Source organism: Rattus rattus, chromosome 2, assembly GCF_011064425.1.
Source record: "Rattus rattus isolate New Zealand chromosome 2, Rrattus_CSIRO_v1, whole genome shotgun sequence".
Classification (NCBI taxonomy): Eukaryota; Metazoa; Chordata; class Mammalia; order Rodentia; family Muridae; genus Rattus; species Rattus rattus.
In genome coordinates, this window is record NC_046155.1 from 8,624,054 (window position 1) to 8,647,944 (window position 23,891).

General features: G+C 50.6%; 4 protein-coding genes across 4 annotated transcripts; 1 reads left to right on the forward strand and 3 right to left on the reverse strand.

The window, feature by feature from the left end:
• Positions 1 to 147: 147 nt before the first annotated feature.
• On the reverse strand, positions 148 to 6,022 carry Ric8a (RIC8 guanine nucleotide exchange factor A). Its single transcript, XM_032891518.1, has 10 exons — positions 5,713 to 6,022; positions 5,377 to 5,424; positions 4,697 to 5,287; positions 4,310 to 4,401; positions 3,675 to 3,825; positions 2,324 to 2,419; positions 2,070 to 2,214; positions 1,847 to 1,991; positions 1,354 to 1,473; positions 148 to 986 (listed from the first exon to the last, which is right to left on the reverse strand). The coding sequence occupies exons 1-10, from the start codon at positions 5,794 to 5,796 to the stop codon at positions 866 to 868; spliced, it is 1,593 nt and encodes a 530-aa protein (XP_032747409.1). The 5' UTR covers positions 5,797 to 6,022; the 3' UTR covers positions 148 to 865.
• A 119-nt stretch (positions 6,023 to 6,141) lies between these two features.
• Positions 6,142 to 9,800, forward strand: Bet1l (Bet1 golgi vesicular membrane trafficking protein like). Its single transcript, XM_032891520.1, has 5 exons — positions 6,142 to 6,275; positions 6,921 to 7,049; positions 8,080 to 8,171; positions 8,398 to 8,454; positions 8,596 to 9,800. Exons 2-5 carry the CDS (start codon positions 7,031 to 7,033, stop codon positions 8,761 to 8,763), a joined length of 336 nt encoding a protein of 111 aa, XP_032747411.1. The 5' UTR covers positions 6,142 to 6,275; positions 6,921 to 7,030; the 3' UTR covers positions 8,764 to 9,800.
• Positions 9,801 to 11,961: 2,161 nt separating this feature from the next.
• On the reverse strand, positions 11,962 to 14,629 carry Odf3 (outer dense fiber of sperm tails 3). The gene is made up of 6 exons (XM_032891521.1): positions 14,521 to 14,629; positions 14,188 to 14,388; positions 13,713 to 13,814; positions 13,430 to 13,557; positions 12,616 to 12,756; positions 11,962 to 12,284 (listed from the first exon to the last, which is right to left on the reverse strand). Exons 1-6 carry the CDS (start codon positions 14,627 to 14,629, stop codon positions 12,195 to 12,197), a joined length of 771 nt encoding a protein of 256 aa, XP_032747412.1. The 3' UTR covers positions 11,962 to 12,194.
• Positions 14,630 to 16,196: 1,567 nt separating this feature from the next.
• Positions 16,197 to 17,404, reverse strand: Scgb1c1 (secretoglobin family 1C member 1). Its single transcript, XM_032891522.1, has 3 exons — positions 17,323 to 17,404; positions 16,714 to 16,913; positions 16,197 to 16,371 (listed from the first exon to the last, which is right to left on the reverse strand). The coding sequence occupies exons 1-3, from the start codon at positions 17,375 to 17,377 to the stop codon at positions 16,339 to 16,341; spliced, it is 288 nt and encodes a 95-aa protein (XP_032747413.1). The 5' UTR covers positions 17,378 to 17,404; the 3' UTR covers positions 16,197 to 16,338.
• Between the last annotated feature and the right edge of the window lie 6,487 nt (positions 17,405 to 23,891).

The following is a 23,891-nucleotide window of genomic DNA, read 5'->3' on the forward strand; positions in this document are numbered from 1 at the left end:
CACCCCATTACTGTCACAGCCCATTTTGACTGCGGCTGACAGTATGCAGCTGACCCAACAAGATTCTAGGGATTGGGGTCTTGCCTTCTATCCTTGATCTTCAATGAAAGCAGATGTGTAGTGGTGTAGGAAATCTTGAATGTTAAATAGAATGAAATCAGTTTCTATTTAATATTCTTTCACCCGGCTACTTCACAGATATACAGTCTTGTCCCAAACTCTTCTTTATTCTGTGCCTCAGAAATCTCAGATTTTTACCTTGTCTTACAACTTTTGCCTCCATCTAACTACTAAACCAGTGGTTTTCACTGACTTAGTGGTCACAACCAGTGAGGCTTGGGTATGTGGATACTGCAGTGGGTGGCTGAGCCAGGACCAAGAATTTAGAAGAGGCCACTGACCCTGTGCTCAGTGGGGCCAGAAGCAGAAACCATGATGCTTGGTGTGTTTTCTGACATACTTAAACAATTCCAATAGATTCTAGAATGTTTGAAACACAGCATATGCCCCACATACGGGCTCTGGGCTGGTACCAGCCCAGCCATGCTTACACCGTGTGCACCTGCTCAGCTACCGCCCTCACACATGCACGCTCATTTGTGTGCCAAGGCAACTCTGCCCATGGCTGCAGCCACATCCAAGAAACAACTTCACTTGTGGAAATGAAAGGTGGGTTCCCTGGCTTCACAGAGGATAAGACTACCACAGTCCTAAACACAAGAAACTGGACCAAAGGCAGATGACAGATGTGAGGAGTAGAGAGAACGGCTCCCCAGCCGGAGAGGGGTGTGGCTTCTCGAGGCAGCACCCCAGGCATGTCTGGAAACAGCACCAGTTCTGAAGGGGAGCAAAGTGGCTGCCATCTTCAGTCAGGGTCTGAGTCGGGGTCTGAGGAGAGCTGTCCCTCCATAGTTTCACACATCGCATCTTGCAGAGAAGTGAGGTGACCCCTGGGACTCATCCCCATGGGTTGGATGACTCTGTGCCTGCAGGGAAAACACAGTGTGGTTGGGAAGGGACCTAGTGTGCAGGGCAGGGGCTCTTGCTCATTTCTTGGCTGCTGCTTGGACTAGGTTAACTATTAACTAGGCCTGGATCCTAACTACCACCTAATTAACTTGGAGCCATTAGCCAGTCCTTCACACTCTTGTCCTCATTTTCATCCTCTAAAAAAGAGGGCTCAATGCTGACTGTACCCTCCTCTCTCTTTGCCAGAAGGTTACCTCTGGGGCAAGTTATCTCAAATGTCCAATACAGCCTCACTAGGATCTGAATCTCTAAGCCATTCTCCTTGGGCTCACAAAACAGACTCATTCCCATGTCTTCTAGCTACAAGCCTTACTCATAACATACCTGGAGAGCTTGTCAAACATGTTCACTAGCTTCATGGCCTCATGTTCCTTCTGCTCCTCTGTCATGCCTTCCATAGGATTAGGCGGCTTCTCCTCTACCCTTCCAGTCACAGGGTTGATGCTAATTCCCAGGAACAGTGTATGAGAAATGGGTTAGTGCTGCTATAGGAAAAGCGGTGCTCAGTGGGGCAGCAAGTCTCCATCTTCATGCCTAGGGCTGGGTTAGCAAGAACCCACCTTCATGGTTTTGGTTTTGGTGGTGATGGGACTTCAGAAGGGAGATCCCCCTTGAACACCAGGCAGACAACTCTTGCCCAGGACCTCCTGGATCCCAGAGAGCTCACTCACTGGGTCTCAGTACATGACTTGTCATCAGAACCCAAGTTTTTATCCATTCCTTATCCTGTCCTACGTACTACTGGCTGTGGTTGAGGAGGGGCAGATAGGGGAATGGGGGTTACGAGGGAACCCAAGTGTACACTAGGAGCACATACCTGGCCTTAGCTTCCCTGTACTCCTCTGTGTCGGTGTCCTCATCCTCTGAGTACTGGCCCTCGGGCCGGCCCCCGGCCATGAGGCCCCTGGCAGCCAGGAGGCCAGCAGCATTCCCGTAGCCTGTGTACTTGATGAATCGGGGCACTGAAGACCAGGGCAGAGGTCAATGTGTGAATATGGCTGTGGTAGGGGAGGCCTGGGGCTTGGGCTCCCCCAACTCACCACTCTCAGAGCATAAGACAAAGAGGAACTCAGCAGCTACTCTCTTCACATCTGTATCCAGGTGTGTCATGAGGCGGACAAGCTTGTTTCGAAGCAGGTCCCCCACCTCAGGCCGAGTCCTCACATCCCTCAGAGGGGGCAGGACCTAGGGAGGCAGCTGTCTCTAAGTGTTGGCTTGGAGCAGCCAGAGGCCTATATAAAGGATCCAGGCCAGATCCCCCAGATCCCCCAGATCCGTCTCATTTTTCAAGTACCTGGGCCTTCAGGAACTTCCTGGCAGGACGGTGCATGCGGGCACATTCTGTCAACACGCTCAGCACCGGTGCCACACACTCCTTCAGCCTGTGGGTCTGCAGAAGGGCTTCTGTTACTGTCATATGCTCCCCAGGCGAGATGGGGCTACACTGCACACTTCACCAGAGGTTCTGACAACCGCTTATAAAGAGGCCATGCTGTAGAAAGTTAGCTAAGGGCCAAAGACAGTGCTGGGCGTTTATTAGTTTAAGAAGGTATGGAAACATTAAGCCAGTCATGGGGGTACCAGCCTGTAACTCCAGCACTTGGGAGACAGGAAAATCAGAAGTTCAAGTTCACCCTTGCCTGCACGGGGTCTAAGAAGAGAGAGTGATGGAAACCAGACCTACTTCTGGAAGTGACTGAAACTTTGTGACTTGGGGGCCAACAACTTGCTTCTTCAAAACTACCTGTTACAAGTATGAACCAGGGCCAGGAACAAAACAAACGGAATTTGAAGCTGTCCGCGTACCTGAGGTACACCCTGCCCTCAGGAAACAACAAATAGCAGATTTCCTATTCAAAGTGCCTCCCGGACAGCAAACAGTGCACCTATCCCTTCTCTGCCTAACGCCAGCAGCTGCAGCAAGGGGAGCAGGCAGCTGATCGAGCTCACTAAGCTCAGCAGCATGGCTCCTCAGATGGACTGAATCTCAATCTAGGGCTTTCAGCTGTGGGGGCTCCACAAGGATAGGCTCGATCACCCGCTCTCTGTATAGGAGTCAGGAAACTTTGGGTTATGCCTCTTTAAGATGCAGAGGACAGCTGGGGGATGACGGTGACGTCGGTGCACATTTTTAATTCTAACACTCGGGGCAGAGGCAGACAGATCTCTGTGAGTCTGAGGCTAGCCTGGTCTAGAGTGAGTTCTAGGACAGCCAGGGCTACTGTCTCGAAAAAACAAGACATAAAAAATAAAAAATGCAGAGGGACAAAACTGATGTCACCTCTGGCTGCCTATATATAGAAACAGTTGGAGGCTGAGGGTCACAAGCAAGAACCAAAGGCTTCTGAGAACCACTTAACAGGACCACAGAGACCTAAAAGGTAACTGTCACCTTAGTAGACCCTGAGAGGCTTGTTTTTCCTTGGTAATCAGCAGCAGCAGGGTTCACACACATGGTGTGTCCGCAAGCTTCTGAGAGGACCTGACTGAGCGGCCACCATCTAGCTATACCACGGAGAATCAGAAGACCTGTCCGGGATATACCATCAAGCTGAGCTCTACTTGCCAGTACTAATGGTGCAGAAACAGTAGCCATAACAGGTACCCAAGCCCCTGGGCATCCACACAGCAGGTCCCCCTCCTACCTGGTGCAGACGCTTCTCTAGGAAGGCGAGGAGGGCGTTGATCACATCCATATTAACTCCCATAAACTCTAAGGATCCTTCGTGTAGCTCCAGAGCGAGAAGGACATCCAAACATTTGAGGGGCAGGTTCCCCAGGAGATTCACGGTGTGGCTGGGGACAGACAGACAGAGGCCTTGACACAGTAACCATATTTAGCACAGATACAATCCCTGGCCCTTCTCCTGGGGTACACATGATATGTGGGCCCGAAGGATAGCACTGAGGACTATAGGCAAGGGCAGTTGGTACCCCAACTCGAGTTTGGTGGGGAGACACTGTAGACTCCATCTGCACCATTCTGTCTGAGCTGAGACGCCAAGCAATCTCTCGGTTTCGAGAGACTGGCTGAGGCACCAGCAAGAGACCATACGGCCTCCACCTAAGGCCCTGTCTCTAAGTTCAAAACTCTTCTTAGTCATACCCTGAGTTCCCTAAGGCTCTCTGAAAACACACCGGGGTCCCGTTCCCCATGATGTCATACTCAAAGGTGGGGCCTGGGCTCCCAGGTGCTTGAGTCACAGCTAGGGTTAAGGACTTCTGTACCCATACCTAGGCAACTCCTGCCATCCCCAACATAGTAAGTCCTGCTCCTCACCCATGGAACTCCTCTGTGCGGTCTCCAGCAGCCTCAGCCATCACACAGTGCCGCAGAAGGGTCCCCAGGTACCGGTAAAGGGCAGCGTCCTCCTAACCAAAGACGGAAGGGGCTCCTGTGAGAATAAGGCCCTATTCTTATGACCCAAGGCCACATGGTGATCACTAGGCCCTGTCCACAGCACACTTGGTCACCTGAAGCATTATGGAGAATACCCGTCCCCAGCCCCATGCACAACACAGCTCAGAAACCTCGAGTTCCTGCCTAGATTGTCCTCTAGTCCTTGCCATATCCGACACCCTGCAACTTGAGGCACACAGGGAAGCAAACCCACAAAATGCCCCAGCTGAGCTGAGTCCCACCCATTGACTTCAGACTACAACCTACCTCATCAACCTCCCTCTTGACAGAGTCGAAGGTGATATTAAAGAGCACTTTGAGGATCTCCATGGCCCGCTCTGTCTCTTGGGCTGGAAGTATCACCAGAGGGTTTTCTTTAGGGGCCACACCCAACGTCAGTTCCAGCGCATCGGTCAGCAGGCGCACGCCATGCAGCTCCTGAAACAGCTGCTGGCGCACATCAGTGCGAAGGGCTGTTAGCAGGAAAAGGAGCCTTAAGTCAAAGAACTGGACTTCGTGGGGATAGCTCCTTTTGCGGTACAGTCCCACACGTTCCGCTAGCCTCACCACCAGTCGAGCCTCTGCTGCTAGCATCTGTGCTGTAGGACTGCTGAGCACAAGATTACACAGGCATTTGAGAGACTCGAGGAGGACATCCATGTCTGGGGGCTGTGGGATGGGCTCCTCTGAGATGGCAATGTCGGCATAGCAGGCTAGTGCATGTAAACTCTGGCGGCTGTCAAATGAGTCCAGGCAGCTGCGGTCTCGGGATAGGATTCGGATAGTCTGCAGCCAGGTGACACGGTGTTTTGGTGACAAGCCCTGCTCCAGTACGGAGACCAGCAGCTTTGCGAGTCTCTGTGGGAAGGGACAAAAATGGTTCCACTAGGCCCTCTTCTTGGGGCAGCCCGTGCCTGCCCTAGGAACCCCCTTGGGCTGACACCTACCTTCCTGTCCTCCTGCTGTGCATCATCGAAGGTGAAGCTCTGGGAATGCTGCAGGGAGACCCAGGAAGCTCAGTTCCACACGCAGGTAGGACCTGTGCTCCTCGAGAAGCAGCAGGTCTGCTTCTACCTCTGAAGCAGCAGCCATCGCTGTGTACGTAAAGCAAGGCCCACCCTCGCCACCCATACACCTGACTACCACAGAGGCACCGCCGTGGCCCAGCCCACCACCCACCGCCGTGCTCCCTGCCACACTCGCACGCACACCCCAGCCGAGTGGTGAGCAACCCGCTGCTTCCTCACTTCCTGCAATTTCCTCGGCAGCTGGATGCCTCTCACCTCTCGGTTAAACGACCGCAGAGCTTCTGTCACCGCATCTTCCTCTCCCGTCTCCAAGGCATCCGCAACTGCCCGGGGCTCCATGGCCCCTGGCACGGGGTGCTAGAAGACTTGGGCTGGGAAGACGCAATCGGCCAAACCCGGGGGCTCCGCCCAGGTCCGGAAGCCCAGCGTCCACGCGTGAGGGATGCTGGGAGAGCAGCCCAGCCTAGGGTGTGTACAGGCGCGGGGCTGGCCTCCGGCTTAAGGTGGAGCAACCCGGCTGTGGCCGCTGAGCGGCTTGTCTTGGAGCGGCGATGCTCGCTAACTAAGCAGTATCCTCCTTTGGAGCCCTTCTCTCTAGCCGGAGTTCCTGGCGGGCGGGGGTGGGGAGTGGGGTGTGGCTTGGCCGGCGCGTGGACCGTTCTCCTTACACTCTTGTTCCCGTACTGTGATAAAAGAGGGAGCGCCGGCTCCTGGCCGCTTAGTCAGTTGGGGAAGACGATTCTCGCGGTCTAGACCCTGATGCTCATCTTCCACGGGAAATAAGGAAAGAGAAGTACGACTTGGATGGTCAAAATAATGTACGTGGTTAGCCGGGCATAGTAACGCATGCTTTTTTAAATTTCAGCACTCGAGAGGCAGAAACGGGCAGACCTATCTAAAAACAATCAAAAAACCAAACCACCAAAATAATGTGGTTATCAAAAGAAAAGGGCAATTGCAGAGTGTATGAGGAAGGATCGGAGAGAAGGAAGTGAAGAACACCGATGAAAAAGCGACTCCCGCGGGAGAAGCAACAGAGGGGCGGCTAGCCGCGGCGTGTCTGGGGTTAGAAGCGTAGGAACGTTGTATAGTGGGGAGCCAGGTCTGCATGCCACTTAGCTTAAGGCAGAGTCGGTGCACCCCACGGTGACACAAGCAATGCTCCAGAGGATAATGCCACCCGCTATGCTAACCGGCGCTTGCCTCTACTCAGTGTCAGGTCCTTTGCCAGTCTCTTTGGCTTTTGCTCGTCCTCCCCATCCTGTCGTTCTCACTTGGGGACTTTGCAGCGCCCGAGGTACCCGACCCTCGGCTCCAGGTTGGGGTCTGAGCTCCTGCTCCGGGTAATACCCACAGCGGGGGACTAATACTGCTGACCAATCCGTAGGCCCGAATGCTGGCGGCCCGCCCTTCCCTTATTTACATTCCAGAGTAGAACTACAAGTCTGTTTCTTCCGCTTCAGACTCTTCTCCCGGAAGTTATTAGACCTGAGGCGGAACCGGAAGACCCAGGTAGTGGTGCCACGTCCGTCGCTGTGTTGCCTACTCCCCGAGTGGGACCTTGGAAGGCGCGATGGCAGATTGGACTCGAGGTGAGCGCGCCTGAAGGTAGTTGGGATAGGAGGCAAGGTCTAAGTCTGGAGTACGAGCCATCAATTTTTCCTCGGTGGAGGGATCTGCGTGGGATGGCGCTTACGTATTCCAGGAAAAACAGGGCCAGATTTCAACTGGCACTGCCTTGGAACCCAAGCCGGCATGACATCAGTTTGTGTGTATGGTTGATGCCAAGAGCTGGAAGCAGAAGGTCCAAGCAGGGACCTACAGGGCCCAAGTGCCTCGGTTTACACACACCCTCCGCCCCCGTGCCTGTGTTCAGTCTGACAGTTGTGATACTGAGGCTTCTACTATACTATGTAGTGGTTGGTAGGACACAGCCGTCTGTCTTTTAGAGTCTGGTCGCCCTTGTTTGCTGGTGCTGTTGGCTTTCCCCTTAGGTGGGTCACATCGAGGCTGGATTTTCATGCTTCAGACCGGTGCCAGTCACACTTAGGCAGGTGATTCTCAATTACATACCGTGACAGAAATTCTTCATGTCTAGTCTCTGCCCGTCGGAGTAAGGTTTCCACAGGAGAGTGCTCTGGGGTTTCTAGAGATCCTGTGTGGGTTGTAGCAGTAGGGATTGGTAGTTTCTACAGTAAAAGGCCTTTCTTACACTTACCTTGGACTTGATTCCTAAGTCATCCCCACACAGCCTTCCTGTCACCTGCTTGGTTGTTCTGTCCTGTTTTCCCTATAATCCCTACCAGATTGAGACCTGTCCCATCCTTTCAGATGATGATTTCAGCTAAGGCAATATTCATTTTGGTCCAGGAACAGTATACAACAGGGTAGTGTAGATTGACCTGCTGGTTCCCCTGCCTGTCTCTGCCTGGGCATTGCACACAAGTACTCACATGACCCATGCTTCCTGTCTGGTGTGTAGGTGGTCTACCTGTTGGAACATAGGGTGGGACATGCTAAGTTAGCAGAAGGATATGGGTGGAATGCCAGGCTCCACTGGAGTGAGGAGCCAAGGACCACATTTATGAGTGAATGCTACCCTTCGAACTCTTTCTCTTGCAGCTCAGAGTTCTGGTGCTGTGGAGGAGATTCTAGACAGAGAGAACAAGCGGATGGCTGACAGCCTGGCCTCTAAGGTCACCAGGCTTAAATCGGTTAGTGATGGCCCTTTTCCCTTCCATGAGACACTTTGGTGAGTGGGGCTGAGTGGGTAGAAAGGAAGCCACGTGCTGTCCGTGGGCGTGCTGACTGAGGAATGCTTCAGGTAATACCTTGGCCTTTTTAGCTTTTTCTAGTAATAGGTACCTAGCAGAATCTGAAGGGAAGATGGGCACTGCACTCTGTGTCCTTGCTTGACTGTGCCTTCTGTATCCCAACCAGCTGGCTTTGGACATCGACAGGGACACGGAAGACCAGAACCGATACCTAGATGGCATGGTAAGTGCCTGTATTACATACAAATTATAGTCAGCTCTACCCCCATGCCGCCTGCTCTTCTGCCTCTAACCCTTCAGCGCTAGTACAGTTGGGCCGTCACAGGTCCCAGCTCTAGGTGATCCCGTTGGGTCTCTCCCGCAGGACTCAGATTTCACAAGTGTGACTGGCCTACTCACAGGGAGTGTGAAGCGCTTTTCCACGGTGGCACGGTCTGGGCGAGACAACCGGAAGCTTCTGTGTGGTATGGCTGTGGTCTTAATTGTGGCCTTCTTCATCCTCTCCTACCTCCTGTCGAGGACAAGGACGTGAGCCAGTGGGAGCCAAGGGCAGCCAGACTCTTGGACACCTGGCATCCTGGCTTCCTAAGGACCTGACCACAGAAACAATATTCCTTTGAAATTGTCATCACGGGTCATTCGTCTTCCTAAGTCAGGACGACTGCGGCTGCCTCTGTCGTAACGAGCTCCTCTTGGCTCGAGCTCCTCTTGGCTTGTCCTGTGTATGAAGGAAGAAGAGAAAGGCAACACCCAGTGCTACTCCCTGGTGCTAAAGACACTGGCAGAGTCAGAGCCATGTTGTGTGAGAATGAGCCAGTTCTATTGAGAGCATCTGAGAGCGCCGAATGCGCCTCCCGTGGCCAGTGGCCACACTCCTCAGAAGCCAGTATCTTAAGGGCCCTCCGTTTTGCTCTAACCTGTTTATGCCTGGTTTAAACCATGTCCGTGTTGTTGAAGAGTCTGAAGCTGACACCAGAAGGGAATGTGGCCATGAGCCTTCTCCAAATGATGGTCGTCGGGATGGGGTTGACAGTGACACCAGGCTGAGACCGCTGGTCAGGAATGGACCTGTGCAGTCTGGTTCAAATCAGACCCCAGGGAAGAGGCAAACTGTGGATAGAGGAGCAGACTGCAGTCCAGAAGCACTGGTCTAAGATCCTTCTGGGCTGTAAGACCATGTGTCCAGGAGCACAGATGTGTGTCCTTGGCATTGAGAATCTTCCCAGTAACAAAGATGCCTCCATCCCTGGGTAGCTTTCAGAGTCAGGCAGTGCTGGGGTGGTCTCTCTGCTGGGAATCTTATGGGGCTGGAGGCCACCCATGAAAGCATTTGTGTAGTGGGAACTTGACCTTGTACTGAACCTTGCCCTACCCCGTACAGCCAGTCTCCCTTGGTGTGAGGGAGATTGAGCCACCTCCTTGTTGCACAACTCCATAGACTTGCTCGCTCTGCCGGCCCTCCCTGCCACCGTGGCCAGCCCCATTTGCACACAAACTGACCTGTGGAGCTGACAGGGCCGACAGGACCTCGCACCTTTTGTCTTCACATAAAATGTCTTTAAGAAATGAGCCGTGAAGTTCTGTGCCCTTCTCTGACTTATTCATGTCTGTGTTCTTCTCTCTCCCTTTCCCTACACTGGCTTACCCTCTACCTATGAGGCCATACCATGTAGCTCATCGGCCCATAACCACTACCTCTGAGTTCTAAGCCAGTATGATTCTGCCATACCCTGGCCTCTTAATGCCAGTCGCAGTGCCTTGCTGTAGCACCAGGTACCCATCCCCTTCTTTATCATTTTCTCTGAACACGTTGACCTTATTTGGCCATTGCATTGTGTCTGCCTGAGCCCCAAACCTTATGGAGGAGGAGAGCCTGTTCTCTGTTTTGCCTACCCTGCAACCTCTACAAGGTAGAGCTCACTCCACACTGCTGCTCTGTGGCTTTGCTGTTTGCCCACACACTTCCAGCTGGGCTCTTCTAGCTTGTCCCTCATTCTGAGGCCTCCCTTCGTAGCACTTCGTTCTTGCCTCCCAGCGTCTGCGGACAGCGCTTTGGCTTTGCCCTCTGCTTGTAACCAAGCAGGGTGATGGCTGCCTGCATCATTCTTCGATCTAGACCCACAGCAAGCACATGAACTGCTGACTTGTACTTTCTGGGAATGTCTCCCCGTCACTTTGCTGTTTTGTTTCTGTGAGGCAGTGGCTTGCCGTGCATCCCAGGCTGCTCTTGAACTACGTGGCCTAAGCTGGTCTCCAGCCAATGATCTTCTGGCCTTAGGCTCCTGAATGACGACATTACAGGCATTCACGCCTGGCTTCCTAAGGCACTTGGAACAGCCAGCACCCTCTTCTCATGCTGGTGCAAACCAGATCTAACTTTCTGCTTTTGGCCTCTAGAGCCATCCTTCTGAGACATCCGCACCGCTACCCCAAACGTGGCTAGTGTTCTTGGGTCTGCACCCTGCCCCATCGTCCCCATGACTGTTTGTAGTTCTCCAGGTACTTTGAGGATCGGGGTTGTACCTCCTGTCACATTCAGTTCTTGTTCTTCCTTGCATGACTCTTGTGAAGGGGGATACCAGCTCCATAGCTACTAGGTCAGACCAACTTCCTGAAGGTCATAACCTTACCCTCCAACCCAGGCCTGGCACTCCCCCTAATGCATTGTTGGGTCCTGAACACCAGCCAGCGTAAGAAGTGCTGGTACCAGGTGAGGGGCTGTGAGTGCAAGCGACCAGGTTCATCCTATACTTCAAAGCCTTGGTAATAAAGACTTGTAGCCAGTGCATTCCTCATCCTCATTTCTGAGACATTTGAGTTATTTTGAGCCAAGCCTAATCTGTGGCTGGCCTTGGGCACTGAAGTCTACCCTTGCTCATCCTCCAGAAATGCCGTATCTCCCTGGCTTTGGGCAGGACAGCCACCGACCCACCAGCTTCCTTCTGTGTGGCCCTTCTCTGCCAATCTGAGGGTAGGGTGGTGATAGTGTTACCTCCTAAAGGCTGAGGGACTAAGGGCAAGTTGACTGGGACACCCAGGCTTGTGCAAGTAAAGGCCGCCACCAGGTGTGTTGTACAGACTGCTTGGTTTGCACTGACCTGCTGCAAAGCTGAGATCATACTGCACCCCTGCTTCCTGAAGCTGGGCCTGAGACTCTGAGAACCTCTGCAGACACTGTCCTCAGGCCCAGCTGAGATGCCAGCTTTCCTTCACAGATCCTCCTACTGGTTGCCATGGAAACAAGCTCCCCTGAGGTTTGTACTTAATTAACAGTAAAGAGGTCATGTCCTTATATTACTCGGGTGGTCAGCACTTGAGGCTCAGTGGAAATGGCTGTGTTTGGCTGAGCCCAGGCTCTCCTGGCAGGCTGACTGGAAGTTGTAGCCACTTTGAAAGCCTGGAGGCCCGTACTGACATGAGCTGCCCTGCTGTGAGGTGGTTGCAAAAGTTTCTTCATAACACACACACACACACACACACACACACACACACACACACACACACACACACACACACACACACAGCACTCTTGTACCCCATTTTCAAGCTGTTCTGGATTCCTGGCTTGCAGAGGCAGCCTGGGTGTAGGGGAACCTGTGAAGGGAAGCTCAGATAACAGGTAGAACTCTGAGCCTTCAGACCCTTCTAATTTCTCTGTCGGTCTCTCTAGGCCAGGGAGCCAAGACAGGACCTGTCTGGAGAGGCTTTGTCCTTTTCCCAAGATAAACCCTTGCGAATGCAATCTGTGGTTTATTTAATAATTTGGACATGGCAAGAAACAAGATTAACAAACAAGAGATAGCATAGAAAAAAATAACTTGTCAAAACCGTCCAAACTAGCGTGCTCTGTGATGCAGGCCCAGGCTGGCAGCGGCCCCCATTGGTGAAGTGCCCAATCATTGCCAGCCCAGCACATTGCTGTGGGAGGATCTAGTCACAGACTGATGGGATGGAGAGCAGGAGCTATTCCACATCAACCACCAGGGGTGTCATGTAGTCAGAATGCTTGATGCCAAAGGTGACTGTCGGGGCACAGGGCTTGTTCAGGGTCACCTAGGAGGAGAAGGAGTGTGAGGAGGAGTGTTCGCAGCCTGGGGCTGCGGTGAGGGGCTCAGTTCCTCCTGAACTTGAGCCCAAGGTTGCCAGTGTAATGGTCATGCTGTGTTCTGTAGCCGTGTTACTGGGGACAGTGGGCTAGTCCCTGGGGATGAGGCTACAGCTCAGGTTTGCTGTGACTGAAAGGTTACTGTCTGGGCCACTGCCGCAATTGTCCAAGATCCTAACGGACATTCCCCCCTCCTCACACACTTGCAGAGTGTAGGCCCTCCCTATACATATGGGATCATTTCCCCTGACCCTTATCTGGCCCCTCTAGTTCCTGAACCTTTTCAGGGCTATGGGCTCCTGGTCCTGGCTTCATGGTCTTATCCCCTGGGGGCTCCACACGGGCAGCCATGGTGTACTGTGGAGCCTTGAACTTGGTCACTTGAACCTCAGTCTGACGGTACGCTGCAGGACCTGGAGTCTGAAAGATGAAGAGGGCTCAGACAGGCTTGGCTTTCCCAGGGCATAAGGCCCCAGAGCATAGGGTTAGGTTTGATTCACCAAAGGCATCCTTAAGCTGTCCGTCAGCCATGGGACTAAGCACTCTTCTGTTTATGGGGTAGGATGTTACTATCAGTCTCACTCTCACTGTGGCAGTGGCATTCCCAGTGGGTCAATCCATACCTCGTGGGTTATGTGCAAGGCCCCTTTCCCTGTTGGGACACTATCGTCTTGCTCTTGAGGGCAGAGGCCAGGGGCTGGTGAGGTCAACATACTCCTGTAGTACTACTGGGCGTAATGTGCCCAATAAGGGGGCTTTGCACTAACTGTTAATACGGGCAGACATTTCTTCCCCTAAGTATCTCAAGACTCTGTTTCCCCCCTTGCTTCCATATCCTCTATGTAAAATTAGTGTTTGCTCTCCGGGCAGAACCCTACAAACACCTTAATTTGTTCTCAGTATTATCACATCTCCCAAGTTGGTCTCCTGGCCCCTCCCCACTACTGTCTGTATCCTGAGCATGTGGAAGGTACCCAGAGGTGAAGGGGACCCAAGAGCTTCTACAGGCAGTTGTTGGCTAGGGACTCGGGGGTCTTGGGGAAGAGGGTCAGAAAGGTCATTGGGGCCAGGCCTTGTATTCAGCTGGGGTGACCCTTGCCTTGTGCAGGTCATCGCTGAAGCTGCCCAGCTTGCTGCGGCCCTTGATGGAGAAGGAGGGCTGGGAGACCTTGCCCACCGTGTGGGGCCCCATCACCACAGGCAACATGTATGCGGCAGGGCCTGCGGGCGATGGGAGCCTCAGGCTGGGACAGGTCCGCTACCTCCCATCTGCGATGCCCTCTTCCTTTTGAAGTTCTCTGTTGGGCTACCCTTCCTCCACCCCTGCTGGGACCCCAACTCCATTCCATCGGTTAGTTGATTGGGCTGCAGCAGACCTGGGGTGCTGTCCACTCGGAAGGTCTTAGTCCGGGCAGAAATGGAATGGCTGGGTGCTGAGTCGAACACATGCTTGGTAGATTTCTCTGGAAAGTAATCACCTGGAGAGGAGGGAGGGTGTGCAGGAACAACAAGCATCTGGGGTTCCATATCCCACCCCCAACACTTGGGTGCCCATGAGGGATGTCCCAACAGTTAAGACACAAGGCTTCTAGACCCCAACATTGTGGTTGAACAGATTTGGTCAGGGATGTCCACAGTAGAAATACTGGCTCCAGGGCTGTTTTGAAGCAGTGAGCATGAGATCTGGTGTGGGCCTTGTCCCTGGACTCCAGGTAGAGTAGGATTGGTGGGCTTCAGGCTCTGCTGTTCAGGCCTGACAGTGTCTGAGAAGCAGGAGAAGTGAGGCTATCTGGCCTTCACATAGCTGGACATGCGTATTAGAGCCTGGAGCAGAAGGTAGGGGTCACTCACCCGGGCCGGGGGTCAGCAAGGTCTTTGTATGGTAGCGCCCCAGGATGGAGTAGGCAGGGCCAAGGTCCTTGCCAGTCCTCAGGATCTTGGGGTTCACACTGTAGCGGGGCCCTGGGGAGCAATTCTCCGCCAAGAGCATGGGGGCCCCACGGAAGCTGTAGGCCGGTGCTCGAAGCTTGGTGGGTGTGTGCTTCACAAAGCCTGTGGGCACAGGGGCTCAGGGCTGCTGGAGCCAGACATCCTTCTCTCTGACGAGAGTTCCATCCCAGGCCACACCAGTCCTGGCTTCTTCCCCTGTCCCCAAGAAGCCCGCCCGGCCTTAGGCAATCTTACCCGTGGTAGGTGGAATCAGGTACTTGGGTCCAGGACTGGTGTAGAGGGCCATGATGGGCCCCCGGGGACGATGGGGCCTCCAGGTGCCCACCCATACCTCCTCTGCCATGGCTGGCTCTGTCCCTGGACGAGAGGGTAACCAGGTGCTGGGACGCCCTCCCTGGTGCATCTCATTCCTGGCCCTCATGTTCCCAGCCCTGGTACTGCTGATACTGCGTCTTGCAGACCCAATCCTTGCCCCGTGAAGACATGGGAGTCTCAAGCTGTTACAAGCAAAGGGAGCTCCCCATCTGGTGTGGTAAGCTCACCCCTTACCCAGCTACAAGATATGGTTGGGAGTCATGACTTCAGGACAGCCCCAGAGGAGCTGCTTGCTCTGGCCCTGCGCTGACTATTCTTTTGGCTGTAGGGGAGCTTGGGCTGGTCAAAGAACCCTGGGTGCAGCTTTTCAAAGAGCTGCCTGGCAAGGGTCCAGAGCTTGGCTGAGCTGTGTCATGGGCGGGAGGGGAGCAAATCGGGAGGCCTCACCTCCTCCGTGCAGGAATGGGCTTAGAGCGCTTAGGACCTAGCCTCCTCACCGATGGCCTGTTCTCCTGGCGTCTGTGCCAGGCAATTCCCTAAAAAGGAGCATGGAGAGAAAGCTTCTCTTTCTCCCCCAGTTTTGAGAATTGGGGAGGGGTCCCTGCCCCTGAGCTCTAGAATGTGACTGTCCCACAAGGAGTTCTAGATCATAGTGTGTGTGATGGCGACAATGGCCTCTACCCAAGGCCTCTCTTCAGACCTTCCCCTTTCTACAGACCCTGCTTTTGGGGAACTAATCATCCCCAGGGCACCCCCATCCTCTCCCCGGACCTCTCCTTTAAGGGCTACGCATCTCCAGCGACCACATGCCTCTCCAGGAACGCCTACCTCTTCAGGGAGTCCCCAGCTCTCCAGGGAGCTCCCACTGTCTCCAGGGAACGCCTCTTCCAGAGACCACCCCGGACCCCTCAGTGACCCCCTTACTCTCCAGGTTCTTTATCTCTTTGTGGTGCCTGGGTCAGATGTAGATACAGTGAGGTTGCAGGTTTCTCCTTAGCTTTGGCCCAGTCCAAGCCACTGATGTGGGGAAACTGGGGGCAGGGCTTTCTGATTATTGGGGATCTTGGAGTGTAGGTTTAGGTTGAGACTGGGTTGATTGTGGTGGGCATATGCCAGAGAGGTTGCTTTCTCCCTACAGCTCTCTGTCCTTTTAGTTTCCCTCCTGGCAAAGCCCACCTCTCAGGACCCCAGTGTCCTCATGAGCAGTCAGGGTTTCCACACTTGACCTCAGTAAGGGTCTGGCTCTTAAGGTTCTGGCTCAGGTTGGACTCTCTTTCCTGGGTAAGTTTGGGAAGAGAGGTTTTCAAAGCTTTCAGAACCTATGCATCAACTGGCTGTGCTCTTGCCTTACGTTTTATGCATAAGCCCTGCCAGCCTGCCTTTGTGTGTTAGGCTCCTCTGTCCTGCCACTTTAGGCCCCGTGCCACCTAGATAGCTCCCTGTGTTCATGTGATGTCCCAAGGTCGAGGCTGCTCTCACACATTGCTTCTGCAACGTGACCCTCATAAGAGTTTGTACCTCTTGGTGTATCTCTCAGGGTGCCCCTGAAAGGACTTTTTTGTGTGTCCTGGCTTTCAGGGAGAGAGAGAAGCTAGTGCATGGGCTGCATTAGACTTTATTGATTTAACAGTTCGAGGGTGAATTTACTCGTGAAGAAGCACTGGTCTTAGCACATCCATGGCCACGTGTATGGCTGGTCCTGTCGCTCGCAGAGGTCAAGCCACGTTTCGGGGCTGCTTATGTGTCCTCTTGAGCATCTAGCACTTGCACCTGAAAGAGAAATGTGTGGGGACCAGGAGAGCTGGTGACCAACAACCAGAGCCCCCAGTGCCAGAGGCAGACAGGGCTGTGCACACCAGCGGAGTAGACAGGTTCCCGAGCACTGTGGTCTACCCCTCCTAGCACCTTGGGGAGGGGTTGTGTGCGCATGCACTCCCTAGGTGGGACATAGTTCTTGGAGTGGGAGAGCAGTTCCAAGAGACGTTGGAAACTTCTCTGTGAGGTCTCCACCTCTGCCTCCTGATGGAGATCTAGGGATCAGGGAGGTACCATGCATGGGTGGGTATGGGAAGAGCTGCGGACGTTTGGGGATGGGAGTCCCAGCCCGATTACCAGCAGCTTGACCAGTTGCTCCTTATGCACCGGCTGCAGTTCATCAATGCAGGACTTGAGCTCCGTCAGCGCTGCCTTGGCCATGTCATTGACATTGTACTTGCCCAGGGGCCCTTCATAGAGCTCTTCTGGGGTCCCCACCAGGAGTGTTTGCAGGAATTCCATGAAAAACTCATTGTCATCCTCTGCTCTAGTCAGCCCTGTATTGCAAAGGGGATACAATGACGAGGGAGGGACTTGATCTCCTGTCCTTCACTCCCAGGGCGACCTTCTGCAGATCCCTTCCCCATCACCACTAGTGGGAGCTGCTGTGGTTTCCCCTCTGACTTCCTGACCTCACCAGGGAAGAAAAGGGGGATTTCCTCCCCCCCCCGGGGTTAACTGGATCCAGAGGGCCAGGTCAGGTTGGATTGAGCCAGGGTGGACAGCGTTGGCCTTGGTGGTTGGTGTTCGGTCAGGGTGGGTTGGGATAGGACTGGTGTCAACAGATTCCCAGCCCTTTGGGTGTGGGGTCAGTGACACAGGTAGGCACCGTCCACCTGGTCCCAGGATTCCAGCCTCTTGGTGCCCCTTACCTACCAAAGAGCTAGAAATAAGGCCCAGACTTACCACAGATGCAGAGCACGGTTAGAGCCACCAGCAGAAGAGCGCTGCTCCCTTTCATGATGACAGTCACAAGAACTGCTTGGGGGATACCAGGCTTTTATGCTGTAGAAGGTGGCTTCTTGCCCAGAGGCGGGGCATACCTCACAGGATCTGGCAGGATAACTGGGCCGGGCATGTCACTGTGCTCCACCAGGTGCCAAGAAGTGCCAAACTTGAGTGGATCATAAGGGGGCTGTTGGCAAACATGTTGGGGTAAGTGGAATAAATCCAGGTCTGGGTAAACCTAGTGCTAGTTAACAGGGAGGAGCGCCAAAGGTCATGGGTGGCTCCATGGTGCTGTGACAATTTCTGGGATGGGATAGATCTCTGTGGTTGGGACCCCCACTTCTGCTTAATGAGCTGCCTGTCCTAGTCTGTGCTCAGGCTGAGACCACCCTACTACTACAGGCAGGAGAGGAGCCTGGAAACGTGAGGTCAGAGGGGTGGGGGCCTCTCAGGGTGGAGGACGCAGAGCCACAGGAGGTCTGAAGTTTGGAGGCAGAGTTCATTCAGCTGAGGTTGGCCTGAGAAGAGTTGCAGCTGCGCGTTGTCCCGCCTCTCTCTTATCCTCTGCTGCCACCTGGTGGCGTGATGGCCTTTCTTACATGGTGCTGGTTGCAGATGTGCTCAGAATTCTGCAGAATTCTCCCTCTACCCACTGTCAGAGTGGGCCTCACCATCCCACGTCTGAGCAGGGCATCACGGCCTTCATCACCCCACCCTTTCTTTGATTGTACTTAGCCTTGCGTTTGCTCTGCCTGGCATAATCCCCGAGCCTTGCTCTATGCCCTTCAAATACTGTTCCAGTGTGTGGAGTTCTCGCCTTCTTAGACTCCTGCTTATAAGGAATATTCTCTAACCTTTGTTAGCATGAAACTAATCTATAGTGATGGAACCTGTTTGTGTGTGTAAGTCTGTGAATGTGGGAGCAGTTGTGCAATGCGGCGTTTGTCACCACAGTCAGTGGAGAGCAGATGGGCCTCCTCAGTGCTGTGGCACTCACCTTGGGTCATCTTTAAATTCTGGCTCTGGAGGCTACATAGATAGCTTAGTGTGCTGGGGATAGCATACCACAACAGGGACTGCCAGCAACAGACTGGGATGGAGACATCTCAGAAGCCTGCAGCCCCTCTTTGTAAAAAAAAAAAATAATAATAAATAAAATTAAAAAAAAAAGTTGTTCCCATTTCTCCTAACCTTAGCCCTGGACAATGGCTGTAAAGATTTCATTTGTGCCTGACTGCTTTTCAGTTGGCTTTGGTGTGCATAATTATTCTATTATATCTGATTTTCCTACTCCCTTCTCCTGCTGTGGTGAATTCTGTGAAACTAGATGTTCCTTGATGTGATGATTCTTAAACAATTAAAAATTGAGGCATAGAAGCACAGCATAGCACAGTCCTAATGGCCCAGGTGCGTGCTGTGTGTTCTCATCTTGGAAACAATGTAATAACTGCACAATAGTAGTTCCAGATTAATGCTTGATTTGCAAAGAAAGTTTGACGAAATTATTAGAAGATGAAATAGAACCAACAATGGGAGCCTGAGAAAGGTAAAAGTTATTGAAGCTATGAAATAAATTTTGCACAACATTTGAGAGTGGTTCCTGGATAAGAAAGTGTGAAGGAATCAGAGAAAGGACCAGAAGAGCTTGAAGGAGCTCGAGACCCCATATGTACAGCAATGCCAACCAACCAGAGCTTCCAGGGACTAAGCCACTACCCAAAGACTATACATGGACTGACCCTGGGCTCCAACCTCATAGGTAGCAACGAATATCCTAGTAAGGGCAACAGGGGAAGGGGAAGCCCTTGGTCCTGCCAAGACTGAGCTCCCAGTGAACGTGATTGTTGGGGGGAGGGTGGTAATGGGGGGAGGATGGGGAGGGAAACACCCATATAGAAGGGGAGGGGGAGAGGTTAGTGGGATGTTGGCCCGGAAACAGGGAAAGGGAATAACAATCGAAATGTAAATAAGAAATACTCAAGTTAATAAAGATAAAAAAAGAGAAATAAAAAAATGACATTTCAAAAAAAAAGAAAGTATAGAATATATAAAATTATATACTAGTAAAACTAAGTCAAAACACTGGGACCCTTTGGAGAGTCATTGTGGGCAATGTGCAGAAGCAGAAAGCTAGCAGAACCACTGAGCTAAGGGTTAACTTCGTTCTTTCTGGCCACTGCCTGGCAGCTTTGCCTATGTCATTTATCATTAAAGCGTCACAGGAAAATGCAAGTAGCTGACCTCGGAGCTCTGAGCTCTGAACTATAATAAGCCAAAAGTTAAAGTTTAAATAATGATAAGTTTGCAATTATTATTATTTTGGCCACAGGCCTGGGAATAGGGGAAGCTTGAAACTTTGGGGAACAATTGTAATTCTTAGTTCTTTGTGAGATGTGGTTATTCTTTTGACTTTGATTTGGCCATGGTTATATAATGTCTTTTTTTCCTACCTGCTTTTATTTTATTTACTTATTTTTTTCCTTTTTTTTTTTTGGAGCTGGGGACCGAACCCAGGGCCTTGCGCTTGCTAGGCAAGCGCTCTACCACTGAGCTAAATCCCCAACCGCTTATTTACTTATTTTTAAAGGAAATATTGACATTTATTTTTTAAATCTTACATTTTTATTTTTTCCATTTTTATTAAATTGGGTATTTCTTATTTACATTTCAAATGTTATTCCCTTTCCTGGTTTCCTGTCCATCAACCCCAACCCCTCCCCCTCCCCTTCTATATGGTTGTTCCCCTCCCCATCCACCTTCCATTACCGCCCCCACCCAACAATCCCCTACACTGGGGGTCCAACCTTGGCAGGACCAAGGGCTTCCCCTTCCACCGGTGCTCTTACTAGGCTATTCATTGCTACCTATGCAGTTGGAGCCCTAGGTCAGTCTGTGTATAGTGTTTGGGTAGTGGTTTAGTCCCTGGAAGCTCTGGTTGGTTGGCATTGTTGTTCATATGTGGTTGTAAGCCCTTTCAGCTCTTTCAGTTCTTTCTCTGATTCCTTCAATGGGAGTCCCGTTCTCAGTTCAGTGGTTTGCTGCTGGCATTCGCCTCTGTGTTTGCTGTATTCTGGCTGTGTCTCTCAGGAGAGATCTACATCCGGCTCCTCTCGGCCTGCACTTCTTTGCTTCATCCATCTTGTCTAATTGGGTGGCTGTATATGTATGGGCCACATGTGGGGCAGGCTCTGAATGGGTGTTCCTTCTGCCTCTGTTCTAAACTTTGCCACCCTATTCCCTCCCAATGGTATTCTTTTTTTTTTTTTTTTTTTTGGTTCTTTTTTTCGGAGCTGGGGACCGAACCCAGGGCCTTGCGCTTCCTAGGTAAGCGCCCTACCACTGAGCTAAATCCCCAGCCCCTCCCAAGGGTATTCTTGTTCCCTTTTAAAGAAGGAGTGAAGCATTCTGCATTTTGGTCATCCTTCTTGAGTTTCATGTGTTCTGCATCTAGGGTAATTCAAGCATTTGGGCTAATAGCCACTTATCAATGAGTGCATACCATGTGTGTTTTTCTGTGATTGGGTTACCTCACTCAGGATGATATTTTCCAGTTCCATCCATTTGCCTATGAATTTCATAAACTCGTTGTTTTTGATAGCTGAGTAATATTCTATTGTGTAGATGTACCACATTTTCTATATCCATTCCTCTGTTGAAGGGCATCTGGGTTCTTTCCAGCTTCTGGCTATTATAAATAAGGCTGCTATGAACATAGTGGAGCACGTGTCTTTTTTATATGTTGGAGCATCTTTTGGGTATATGCCCAGGAGAGGTATAGCTGTGTCCGCAGGAAGTACAATGTCCAATTTTCTGAGGAACCTCCAGACTGCTTTCCAGAATGGTTGTACCAGTCTGCAACCCCACCAACAATGGAGGAATGTTCCTCTTTCTCCGCATCCTCGCCAGCATCTGCTGTCACCTGAGTTTTTGATCTTAGCCATTCTGAGTGGTGTGAGGTGGAATCTCAGGGTTATTTTGATTTGCATTTCCCTTATGACTAAAGATGTTGAACATTTCTTTAGGTGTTTCTCGGCCATTCGGCATTCCTCAGCTGTGAATTCTTTGTTTAGCTCTGAACCCCATTTTTTAATAGGGTTATTTGTCTCCCTGCCGTCTAACTTCGTGAGTTCTTTGTATATTTTGGATATGAGCCCTCTATCAGTTGTAGGATTGGTAAAGATCTTTTCCCAATCTGTTGGTTGCCGTTTTGTCCTAACCACAGTGTCCTTTGCCTTACAGAAGCTTTGCAGTTTTATGAGATCCCATTTGTCGATTCTTGATCTTAGAGCATAAGCCATTGGTGTTTTGTTCAGGAAATTTTTTCCAGTGCCCATGTGTTCTAGACAATTCCCCAATTTTTCTTCTATTAGTTTGAGTGTGTCTGGTTTGATGTGGAGATCCTTGATCAACTTGGACTTAAACTTTGTACAGGGTGATAAGAATGGATCGATCTGCATTCCTCTACATGCTGACCTCCAGTTGAACCAGCACCATTTGCCGAAAATGCTGTCTTCTTTCCATTGGATGGTTTTGGCTCCTTTGTCAAAAATCAAGTGACCATAGGTGAGTGAGTTCATTTCTGGGTCTTCAATTCTATTCCACTTGTCTATCTGCCTATCTCTGTACCAATACCATGCAGTTTTTATCACTATTGCTCTGTAATACTGCTTGAGTTCAGGGATAGTGATTCCCCCAGAAGTCCTTTTATTGTTCAGGATAGTTTTAGTTATCCTAGGTTTTTTGTTATTCCAGATGAATTTGGAAATTGTTCTGTCTAACTCTCTGAAGAATTGGATTGGAATTTTGATGGGGATTGCATTGAATCTGTAGATCGCTTTTGGTAAACTGGCCATTTTTACTACATTAATCCTGCTAATCAAGCATGGGAGATCTTTCCATCTTCTGAGTCTTCTTCAATTTCTTTCTTCAGAGGCTTGAAGTTCTTATCATACAGATCTTTCACTTGCTTGGTTAAAGTCACACTGAGGTATTTTATGTTATTTGGGACTATTATGAAGGGTGTAGTTTCCCTAATTTCTTTCTTGTCTTGTTTCTCTTTTGTGTAGAGGAATGCTACTGATTTATTTGAGTTGATTTTATACCCAGCCACATTGCTGAAGGTATTATCAGGTTTAGTCGTTCTCTGGTGGAACTTTTGGGATCACTTAAATATACTATCATATCATCTGCAAGTAGTGATATTTTGACTTCTTCTTTTCCAATCTGTATCCCCTTGATCTCCTTTTGTTGTCTGATTGCTCTGGCTAGGACTTTGAGAACTATATTGAATAAGTAGGGAGAGAGTGGACAGCCTTGTCTAGTCCCTGATTTTAGTGGGATTGCTTCAAGTTTCTCTCCATTTAGTTTAATGTTAGCGACTGGTTTGCTGTATATGGCTTTTACTATGTTTAGGTATGGGCCTTGAGTTCTTATTCTTTCCAGGTCTTTTATCATGAAGGGGTGTTGGATTTTGTCAAATGCTTTCTCAGCATCTTATGAAAAGATCATGTAGTTTTTATCTTTCAGTTTGTTTATATAATGGATCACGTTGATGGTTTTCCATATATTAAACCATCCCTGCATGCCTGGGATGAAGGCTACTTGATCATGATGGATGATTGTTTTGATGTGCTCTTGGATTTGGTGTGCAAGAATTTTATTGAGTACTTTTGCGTTGATGTTCGTAAGGGAAATTGGTCTGAAGTTCTCTTTCTTTGTTGGGTCTTTATGTGGTTTAGGTATAAGAGTAATTGTGGCTTCATAGAAGGAATTCGGTAGTGCTCCATCTGTTTCAATTTTGTAGAATAGTTTGGATAGCATTGGTATGAGGTCTTCTATGAAGGTCTGATAGAATTCTGCACTAAACCCGTCTGGACCTGGGCTCTTTTTGGTTGGGAGACCTTTAATGACTGCTTCTATTTCTTTAGGAGTTTTAGGGTTGTTTAAATGGTTTATCTGTTCCTGATTTAACTTTGGTACCTGGTATCTGTCTAGGAAATTGTCCATTTTCTCCAGATTTTCAAGTTTTGTTGAATATAGGCTTTTGTAGTAGGATCTGATAATTTTTTGAATTTCCTCTGATTCTGTAGTTATGTTTCCCTTTTCATTTCTGATTTTGTTAATTTGGACACACTCTCTGTGTCCTCTGGTTAGTCTGGCTAAGGGTTTATCTATCTTGTTTATTTTTTTCAAAGAACCAGCTTTTGGTTCTGTTTATTCTTTGTATGGTCCTTTTGTTTGTACTTGGTTGATTTCAGCTCTGAGTTTGATTATTTCCTGCCTTCTACTCCTCCTGAATGTATTTGCTTCTTTTTGTTCTAGAGCTTTTAGGTGTGCTGTCAAGCTGCTGATATATGCTCTCTCCTGTTTCTTTCTGTAGGCGCTGAGAGCTATGAGTTTTCCTCTTAATATAGCTTTCATTGTGTCCCATAAGTTCGGGTATGTTGTACCTTCATTTTCATTAAATTCCAAGAAGTCTTTAATTTCTTTCTTTATTTCTTCCTTGACCAGGTTATCACTGAATAGAG

Coding starts and splice junctions, on each gene's coding strand:
- Ric8a (XM_032891518.1), bottom strand. CDS start 5,796: ATGGAGCCCCGGGCAGTTGCGGATGCCTTGGAGACGGGAGAGGAAGAT. Junction 3,826..4,309: donor CGCACAGAGGAGTTCCATGG/GTGAGGAGCAGG, acceptor GTCTGTCCCCAG/CCACACCGTGAATCTCCTGG. Junction 1,474..1,846: donor TACAGGGAAGCTAAGGCCAG/GTATGTGCTCCT, acceptor CCTGGGAATTAG/CATCAACCCTGTGACTGGAA.
- Bet1l (XM_032891520.1), top strand. Junction 8,172..8,397: donor AGGTCACCAGGCTTAAATCG/GTTAGTGATGGC, acceptor TATCCCAACCAG/CTGGCTTTGGACATCGACAG. Junction 8,455..8,595: donor ACCGATACCTAGATGGCATG/GTAAGTGCCTGT, acceptor TCTCTCCCGCAG/GACTCAGATTTCACAAGTGT.
- Odf3 (XM_032891521.1), bottom strand. CDS start 14,629: ATGGCAGAGGAGGTATGGGTGGGCACCTGGAGGCCCCATCGTCCCCGG. Junction 13,815..14,187: donor CTTGCTGACCCCCGGCCCGG/GTGAGTGACCCC, acceptor CCTCCTCTCCAG/GTGATTACTTTCCAGAGAAA. Junction 13,558..13,712: donor CCGAGTGGACAGCACCCCAG/GTCTGCTGCAGC, acceptor CATCGCCCGCAG/GCCCTGCCGCATACATGTTG.
- Scgb1c1 (XM_032891522.1), bottom strand. CDS start 17,377: ATGAAAGGGAGCAGCGCTCTTCTGCTGGTGGCTCTAACCGTGCTCTGC. Junction 16,914..17,322: donor AACCGTGCTCTGCATCTGTG/GTAAGTCTGGGC, acceptor TTTGCAATACAG/GGCTGACTAGAGCAGAGGAT. Junction 16,372..16,713: donor AGCAACTGGTCAAGCTGCTG/GTAATCGGGCTG, acceptor TTTCTCTTTCAG/GTGCAAGTGCTAGATGCTCA.